The 10,034-nt window shown below is 38.0% G+C and overlaps 1 protein-coding gene across 1 annotated transcript; it reads left to right on the top strand.

The window, feature by feature from the left end:
- Positions 1-2,121: 2,121 nt before the first annotated feature.
- On the top strand, positions 2,122-9,404 carry LOC139741629 (ciliary microtubule inner protein 2B-like). Its single transcript, XM_071652207.1, has 7 exons — positions 2,122-2,331; positions 3,338-3,413; positions 4,640-4,823; positions 6,844-7,071; positions 8,203-8,383; positions 8,542-8,669; positions 9,178-9,404. Exons 1-7 carry the CDS (start codon positions 2,240-2,242, stop codon positions 9,291-9,293), a joined length of 1,005 nt encoding a protein of 334 aa, XP_071508308.1. The 5' UTR covers positions 2,122-2,239; the 3' UTR covers positions 9,294-9,404.
- The last annotated feature ends 630 nt before the right edge of the window (positions 9,405-10,034 follow it).

The raw sequence follows: 10,034 nt of genomic DNA, 5'->3' as shown, positions 1-10,034 counted from the left end.
ACCTATGGGTGTGGAAATTACTGATCTCTATGGAAGAGCCCAAAGAGCTTTTCCCCAGCCAGGTGGAGAGGAGAAAAATCTCTTTGGGAAGAGCAAGATCATCAGTGGAAAGTACTTGTAGCTGCTTGGCGGAGGTCTGCGCTCTCAGAGTGCTTTTCTAGTTTCTCAATATATTCATGATCATGACATACCAGATTTGCATGTACTGTATTACGTTCAAATGTTATAACAAATGACAAATCTGTAATGTGACTATTTTTCGGAAAGAATGAGCCTAGCCTATTGGCAAGACTGACATTTTGATTTTGCCAATTACATGTACACTGTACAATGTGCAAACATGTGCAATGTAAAGCAAGTCCAGTGTCTTAAAAGATTAAGATTTATGATGGTTCTGATGAGCTGGTCATGGTGCATTTAAAAGTGTTTTAAAGAATTGTAAAATACAAATTGTACATCATGTTCTTTGCTCATTTAATTCGTATGTTAGGTGGCTTTTGCTATTTTCTGTTTATAAATGTATAAAATGGGCCTAACAAAATACTGAATGAATATTATGTAACATTACTAAATGCATCTGAGCTTTATGGATTACACAGCCAAATCTGGGATAGAGTGAAGAGAAAGTTGTTACAATCTGTTGTGTGTGTATGTTTGTGTTTTGTTTGTTTGTTTGTTTGTGTGGTTCTTATTCCTTACTTTTCCAAGGCATAACTGGAATACAGGTCTGCATTATTCATCTTCTACACAATTACAGAAAGGAACTTCAAATATCAATTATTGAACCTTCTGAAACATTGCAGTATCTAACATCAACATGAAATGGAAAAAAGACCACTAGTGAACTGTGTTGATTAAATACATGTGTACAACTTGTATCAGTGGAGGCAAAAATGAAATCTATCAAAAGTAATACTTTAACTGGTGCAATGATGTACTTGTGCAAAGATGTTCCTGATGGAGAAATTGTTATTTCATAAAATCAAAGCCATGCATGTACAGTCTATTTACTGTACTAGAGAAAATTCAGTTACAATGTTGTGGACATGTTTCCACATCACTATATTTTGGTGAATCTTAAATTTTCTTGGTCATGCATACTGTATTACAAAAAGTCTAACATTGCACAATACTCCTCATATTCATGTATGTATTGTGCATGACATGACGCTGAATTTACAATTGATTACAAAATATGCATATATGATACTCTCTCCATAGATCGCAAGGATTATAGTATTACATTTTACATAAAAAGATGTAGTACACATCTTCAAGAACTCGGGCATGACATTTTTTTTTTGTGGAAATATTATTGTATTTCCACTTTCCTGTTTCTCTTGTGTGAAGCCTATTATGTTCAGGTAGTGTGCAAACATCACAATTTACATCACACTGAAGATATGATAATCTTCTACAACGGGTCCAGGTAGTAGTCATCTGAAGAACCGTTCGATGCACATGTTTTCAATTAAAGATTTACACTTACAGCGCTCCAAGAGAGAAAGCTCACTTATTCTGTTTAATTAGCTAGGTACTTTTTCCATACATGCAAACCATCAGCACTGATAGATCATTGACATTACTAACATCAGACGAACATAAAACACCAAACACATAACCACAATGAACTGGGAGAGATGTAGTACTTACCCTTGCCTTTGTATCTTAATATAATATTATATTTCTGTGTTCTTGTATTCAGAGTTCCTTTGGTTCCACCTCTGTTGCACCTTGGTATGAAATACTCTCTACCAGTGTACTGTATTACAATGGTGCGTACGATGTCGCTGTGCATGTACCGTCCGATGTATTTTCCAGTGTGTGTAGTCTGCTACAGCTGTGTGAGTGCATACAAGTACGGACACACACGCATAATACGCGCATATTGTACGGAATCACCGTAGCGCGGCAGCGACAATCGTACAGATTCGCACTCACTGGGACATATCAATGAACGGGAGGAGGATTATTTGCTTATGAACGGGAGATTCGGGCCGTCCGCTTCGCCGCTCGGTCAAAGGGGGCTTGACAACCGCATAATGAGATAGCAACAAGCCGCGGGATAGCAACACAACCGAGGGAAAAGCAGACAGCCACGCCACGCGTAAACCGAGGCAGAGTCTGTCGTCAGCTTTCTTTACGCGATCGCTTGCGTTGGCCATATTTCTGGCATAAAACTGCTAGAACAGTTGCACATTCTTGAAGAAAGTTTTTAGGAAGAGAAAATTTTGTCAAGATGATGAACACAAGTATGCCAAACTCCACTACGTGGAATATCAAGCGCCGGAGAGACTTTGCACAGCTAGCGGACGGAACACAAGTTCCGGGGTGAGTATACCTATCAAAATTGAAGTGGTGATTATACGGCATGCATTACAATACGTTGTCATGTGTGATCCAGACGATAGGGGTAGATATATTCAAACATATTACAACAGTCTTTATTTCTTGTTTAGGAATACATGCATATAATGTTTATCTCTCATTATTCCACCAACCATGTAAATTAATTGCCTGTGCAGGATGCATGGAAACATATACAAGGCCTATCTCACCAATGAACCAATTATGAGGAAAACGTTCAGTCTACAATGTGTATGTGCACACTGTCACTGTTTACATGAGTTCATTATGCGTAACGTGCTATGTTTGTAATCAACTTCCTTGGCAACTCTCGAGAACTCTTCTAATCGTGCTTGTGAGTCATGCTATTTGGAAGATTGAGTTCATGTTGGTATTACTGAATGTACAACATTCATCTTTTCATGATCAATAATGTTTTAATAGCTGACATGTTGATACTTCTGGGGTTAATTGTGGCGAATTGAAAACTACAACATTGTAGTAACGTCAATCACATCAAAATCATTAGAACCAAGTTTTAGGAGATGTTAGAAGTATATAGAGTAAGTCACATATAATCATGAATTTAGACATTTAGACATGATTAGAGGATTTGTTTAGCTCAATCTATATGCATCTTTTGTAGCAATTTTAAGGTCTTGTAGACATTCTCTTGAAATAAGGAAGTGCTTTAAAGTTTTATTTTACAATGTATATCCTTATCTCTTTTAAGGCAATTGTGTAAGATTTGTTATCCTTCTGTGTGTTTTCTTTTTATAAGCCATTCATATGTTTTTGGGTGAAGATGCATTAACTGTAGGGCCTACAGGAATTATTTGATGTGATTCTCAATTTGAAAGTTATGACAACCAACATGTAAAGTATAGAATTTTATGAATTTGAAAATGTTACATCATTTGCATGATTCGTCATACCAAATGGACCATCATTAATTTTCTTTGTTCTTCCATATTTCTGTATCTTCCATCAGATACTGTGGCTACATTGAGCAGTACAAGTATCATGTGGGGGATACTTATGGAAATGCAACCAACAGGTTGGAGAATGTAAGTGCAAAATTCCTTCAAAGTACACATATGAGACACAAACATACATCCCCTTCCTGTAATTATTATCACAAACTAGTGGAGACCATACTCTGGGTACACTGGTTGAACCCTTGATAGATTTGTGAATTTTATCAACCAAAGTCATTTTCTGCAAGTTGTTATGGAACAATAATCTATCCAAATGCTACTAACAGGTGGGTAAAGTGATATAGTGTAAATGGTTACCCATGGCCGTAATAGTACTTGTATGTCACTTACAAGGCCAATCAGTGAAATTCTGCATTTATGTTGATTATTGATCTCCATCATCAAAACCATTAAATTTTTATCATTTATTGACATCATTTTGTTTCTTGTAGCCCTCTGAAAGTGGTAGAGGTATATAAGCCTGGAGGTGTATTGTATATCATGCTGGTGTACATCAGGTCTCTCACACACCAGATTGAGAATGACAGTGATCATCAAGCTGTTGTGGTGTAGTAGTTTGTCTTCATTTATTGGGAAAAATAGAATTTTTACCCCCCCCCCCCCCAAAAAAAAAAAAAAAATATATATATATATATGTATATATATATATATATATATATATATATATATATATATATATCTTTTTAAAAGATTGGAGCATGGGTGGTGAGATACATTGTAAGCACTGAATAATTAGTTCAAGAAATTCCTGGATGTGCCCTTGTTCTTTATTGGATTAAATTGCTGAGTTGTCTGGCATTTTGTGATTGGGGTAATACTGCTGTAGGTGCTTAAAGTGCTTCAGTGTATAGTTCCTCTTCATTTACTCTTTAAGTGTATGTAGTTACCATATCTGCAGCATATCTTTGCATGTGCAGTACACAGTTGTACAGCATGATCTTACAATAAAATGAAGCCATATTGTCATGATAGAAAGGCAAAGACTGATAGGTATACAATCAATCCTAATGCTATCGAATGATTTCCAACCGAAAGGGATTGACTCAAAACAAATACATTGATCATATTTAAACTGATTTTTAGGGAAATGATGGGTTAGTTGTTGAAGACATTTCCAGCAATGCCATAACATCTTTAACTCATTGAGGATGGGCTGATTTTCCTACAACAAGCATTTACCATAGATGCCTGTCCGAGTGTACTCAGGACTCGTCTTCAACAGGTTAATGATGTCACAATTACGATCGTTGCAATTAATCTTTCCTTACCTCTCTCTCCTCTCCTCCCTTGAACAGAGACGGGCAAACCGCCATCCCATCATCTCTTCATGGCCAAACAACTACTTCGAGGCCTCTACGAAGCACGTTGGCACAGGTCTCACGGGAGCCACCACACTGCAGGGAGAGAAGCGCCCTCTAAGGTTGCCCAGATCAACGGGAGACAACAAACTTACCGAGAAGATGGTGCCAGGATACACAGGTAAAAATTGATAGATATGACTTCAATGCACTAGGAAGCTTCTTGTAGAGAGAGATTTTCCCCAGTAATTTACTTTGTCCATATTCCATATGCTTATAATAAAAAGAAAAGTGGGAATGAGTACCATAATTAATGAAAGGTTGCGTGCGAGTTTTAAAGTGATCATCACGGCTCATATCGTCGGCTGAGAATTAGAAGGGCGTTAAGGTGCCTCAAACACTGGCTTTAGTGCAGGGGCAGATCGAATTCCGTAAAGGGGTGGGGGGAGCCATTACAAAATTAAAGGGGGTGCAAGCCCCCCTCCTTTTTATGCCTCCGCCAACGAAGTGGCCAGAGGCATTATGTTTTCGGGTCGTCCGTACGTCCGTCCCGTTTTATTTTTGTCGATATCTCAAGAACCGTGAGGTGGTTTTGCATCAAACTTGGTATGAGGGTATATCCTGGGGGGATAATACTTTGTTTGGATTTTAGGATCACCAGAGACTCCAACCCCAAGCACCTTCTGATCTGGAGATTCTCCCGCCCAAAACCCCTAGCAAACGGGAGACTCCAAGTTGATGTGTGCGAAGTGCGAAGTTCCTAGGATTCTAGATGTTCTCTGGTGCTATCTAAGGCTTATTTTTTCAACATACGATAGAAATAAGTAAGAAATCCTTTCCACCGGGAGACACAGAGCCAGGGCGGGAGAAATCAAATCTCAAACGGGAGAACGGGAGATTGTGCAAAAATGGGCTTTCGGCGGGAGACTCCCGTCGAAAACGGGAGAGTTGGAGTCTCTGGATCACGGGGTCAAAGGTCAAAGGTCACAGGTTATTTTGTGAAAGAAAGGTTGAAATTTCATGTTTTTCTCCATATCTCGCAAATGGTTCAAGGTATCTTCATGGAACTTAGTATATATGCATATACCGATGGGCAGTGATTATCTTGGGAAGTTGGGGGTCATGGGTCAAAGGTCAGGGGTCAAAGGTCAAGGTCAACTCCTCAAATTATCACTACTTTCCTTATGTTTATGCAATGCCTGAAGGATTTTTTTTTAACTTGATGTATGCATGTATTACCCAATATATATTCTGTGGGAAGTTTCTTGCCAAAAGGTCAAAGGTCAAAAGGTCAAAGGTCAAGTGAAAGTGCTAAATTGCACTTTTTCCTCCATATCTCAAAAGTAACTCAAGGTATTATCATGAAACTTACATATTTGTGCATGTTCTACCTAACAGTGATTCTCTTTGGAACTGTGAGGTCAAAGGCCAGGTTTAGATAATACTATTTTACCATTTGATACTGAAATTATACTTTTTCTCAATACCTTGAAAATTACTCAATGCATAAACTTATAAATGGGTCAAAAGTCAAGTAAAAATCATTAGTTCCCCCAAATACCTGCACTCTGACGTTTTAATCATTCATCCAATTGAACCTACATGTAGTTCTAGGAAAGTGAACATTCAGCACATTTGTGGCAAACCTGTCATTCTAATATTTTGCCAATTGTGTGAAACTGTCATCACACATTGTCAAGACATTGTACTATAGACCTATTAGGAGAACCATGCATTATGGCGGAGGCATACCAGTCGCCGTAGCGACATTTCTAGTTTCTTTTTATTTCTTTTGTTTTAACAAAAAATATTGGAGTAGTAAGTGATCTTTTGATCTCATGAATTCCAAGGCATGATATAATTATAGATTTTTCTCAATTGGTATCAGAGTGACACTCTGTTGCAGGCAAACTTTTCCTTTAATATGTCTTTAATCATACAACCCTCTGATGTCATTCCGCAATTACAGTCATGATGTATTGTAACTTAAGATTTTTCGACGTCAAAGTCTGATAATAATGTGATTACAGGTACACCGTAATCATTGATTGTCAGCTCGTTCATATATATCCCTATACAATGGCTGGAGATCAATGCTTGCCCTATCACCTATAGTTTGTAGGCCCTACTGTTTATTCAGTCTTGTGATGTGTAGTGTGAAGAAGTGTAATAATCATACACTATCAACTTTCTTCCGGCAGGATACATTCCCAGAATGCCCTTCAAGTTTGGCAACACTTACAAGGAGGACTGCGACGTCTGCATTGACGACTTTCTGCACAACACAAAGACTCATGACCAGAAGATTCACAACCTGAAGACCACGGTGGTACAGTCCAGACCGCTCCGCCCTGCCGCTGATGACAAGGTCGTCATCAAGCAACTCAACTTCTACCGAGACAGGCATCCCACTAGCAAAGTTCTCCTAGGTGAGCTATCCATCTCATTTGCAGAGTTTGGTTGCAAAAATGGGGTAAATGCCACTTTTAAACATTTTACAGTAATTCCATCATCAGAAGAGAGCAAAATAAGATCTTTCTGATTATGCCAAACCTCTTACATAACAACAAATATTTTTTTAAGTTATGATGAAAAATATTCCACATTTTGCTATTATTTTCTTTGTTTTCTTAGCAGCTTTAATTGCAAATATTTGTTTATTATTCCAGTCCCCTCTAAATCCTAACCTCCTTTTTCTCTTTTCTCATATCTCGTATCACATTTCTCTATCCTTGACACTCTAATCCAGTCTCTAATCTGGTAGTAGAAATGGGTTTTCTAAAATGCTCTAGTCTTGAGTTGTAGGAAAGATAAACATGTTTCAGTGGGAAAAATCTATTGTAAAAATCTACTGCTTATTAATGCTTGTTTTTTACACATCTAACTTGTCTTGAATATTTTGAAACTGACAGATGTGATTCATGTCTTTAAAACCCAGAAATGATATCAAATGGTCCACATAGATGTTGTTCAGTGATTGTTCACAATGCAATCAAGTGACTAAATACAGAGAAGATCGAAATTGTTATGTTGCATGCAGTGATGTCACAACAGGTAATAGAATTTCAGAATTTCATTGTCTGCTGACAGGGATTTAATAAAACAAATGTTGCCTCGTCTGTCATTGTAAAAGTCCCTTGACAGTCCATTGTGAATTATATTTTCCCTCAGTGCTGCACGTTTTGGGAAAAAAATATATTCTCTTGGGGGAAATATAACTGGTGTGGGGGATGGCAAGCGTTATATTACTCCTGTAAAAGTGATTTTATCTTATTCTAATTTATTTTGTTTTTGCATTTTTCACAAAGTATATACAATGTAACAAACAATTTTCCAATACTAATCATATCATTTCCAACACAAAATGAATATGTAGGCCTCTATAATCAAATATAATGTACCAATAATAAGATAGGTGATTTATAATCATACACAAACAGTTAGAAAATCATTGATCATTCAGTCGAATATGAACAAACTGTAGGAGACCGTCGTCTTAAGCATGATCAAGTGCAATATCTGTATAATAGTCACTCATTTTGCAATTGCCCCCTTCTCAGAGGACAAGAGGGAATCCAGGGAGGCCCCAATGCCTGGCTACAGGGGCTTTATCCCCAGGCAAGGGGTAACAGAACTGGGCCTTGGCTCCAGGTACCACGAGATGTGTGACAAGTCCCTCAACGTCTTCTACGATGAGACCGACAGACATGCAATCATCTCCAAGCCTGGGTATATACCAAGGTGAGTTCTTGCACTTTATCCCTCATGTTAGTGTATGCTCGGATCCCATGTGTTGGTATACGGTGCGCTGTCGTTGACCCTGTCATCATTAAAATTGACATCACCTCATTCTGCTTATTCTGGTCTAACAAGAGTCACTGTTTGTTCTACTGTTCCAGGACCAGGGTACCTGATGAAGAAGCCAAGGCCAGCCTCCAGCTAACAAGGGAGGACCCAGGAACACTCCATCAACGTCGCCTCTACAAACAGATCGGCATGGTTCCCAAATACACTGGCTACTTACCTCGTAAGTTGTCTCATTTTGGAATGTACATGTATCTCTTTCCTTATTCATTTTGCTAGAAATAGATGATTTTTAAAACCCACTTTATAGTCACAGTATGTTGAGTGGGTGCAAAGGTTTTCCTGGTGATAATGCTGGATGCAGAGAGTAATTACAAACTTACTGCCCGAGTACAGTCAGTCTGATGGATGATAAACGGTAATTACAAAATATCTGAGCTAGGCCAGATTTAGTTTGACATGTGTCATTAGAACAATTTGTCAATGGTCAAAATAGTAATAAGCTTGACGAGATAGGTAATTTAGCACTCTGACTGTGAGAAAATATCCAGTTGAAAGAAATACTACAGATATACACTTGTCTCTGATATAATATACAAGTGACTCTGCATATAATATTAGCAAGCAGCTCCTTAGCATTCATTTGCTTTGAAAATAGATATCCTATATGAAAAAACTGTGTGTGCCAAATGAATGTCAATATCTTTTCCCATTCCCCTTTCTATTTTCAGAAATGCGCTTCCGCTTCGGACACACCTACGGTGATGCCTCAAGATCTCTTCCTGTATGTACTCACAAGCAGGCCAACTATGGAAATCACCTTCAAACTCTTCAACAATCCGCCTAGGAGGTTTCAGTCGTGAAAAAAGGAGAAAGTTTGTAGTTTCGTTCTCAAATGTGGTCTGTTTGGCTGAAATGAGAGTATTCTTCTTTGGCAACACATTTTTCTTCCATGATAATCAGGGCACAGAGACATTTCCAAACCTTGATTTTCTATCGATGAGGAAAAATGCTTTCCAGGAAAAGATTTGGTCAAAACTGAAGAGTTGATATCAGCTACTGTACAACCAGAAACATTTGTGGCATGAAACTTTCACGAACTGGAGCTGATGACCTTTTTTGCAGCATAAATGTTTCAGGAATTGCTGAAGATACTGTTGTACAGCATTGTGCTGGCATTCAATGCATCTAGTAGACAAAAACTTTTGCATGCATTTTACGTTCATGAATCTTGGTTCCTTGCAAAATTCATGAAAGTTTCACGCATGCAAAAATTTATGGTTGACAGTGTCCCTTGATGTACTTCCTGTCACAAAGAGCAATTCTGGTCAATTTTCTGCCATTTTGAGATGCTTCATTTTTCAATGAAGTTTCTCATTTCAGTAGTGTATATTTGTGTTTGGTGCAGCAAGGGTATCAACTTGTAACACATTGCAGAGGTCAGAGTATGATCAAAAACTTACTATGCGATTGTGACCGTTAAAAGTAGCTACATCGTATCACTATGCAAAAGCTTTTCCAGTAATTAGAGTATTATATGCAAATGATATTTTTTAACATCTTTAAAGAAAAGGCATAAAGGGCTACC

Source organism: Diadema antillarum, unplaced genomic scaffold (genome assembly GCF_040938485.1).
Source record: "Diadema antillarum isolate AM-2024a unplaced genomic scaffold, OU_Dant_1.0 seq00000941_RagTag, whole genome shotgun sequence".
NCBI classification, from domain to species: domain Eukaryota; kingdom Metazoa; phylum Echinodermata; class Echinoidea; order Diadematoida; family Diadematidae; genus Diadema; species Diadema antillarum.
The sequence above is the reverse complement of the archived record's forward strand: the minus strand, read 5'-3'. Positions and strand labels throughout refer to the sequence as shown.

Bases quoted from the DNA above. Each gene is read 5' to 3' on its own strand.
- LOC139741629 (XM_071652207.1), top strand. From the start codon at position 2,240: ATGATGAACACAAGTATGCCAAACTCCACTACGTGGAATATCAAGCGC. The intron at 3,414-4,639 runs GTAAGTGCAAAA...TCCCTTGAACAG, and splicing joins CAACCAACAGGTTGGAGAAT to AGACGGGCAAACCGCCATCC. The intron at 8,384-8,541 runs GTGAGTTCTTGC...CTACTGTTCCAG, and splicing joins AAGCCTGGGTATATACCAAG to GACCAGGGTACCTGATGAAG.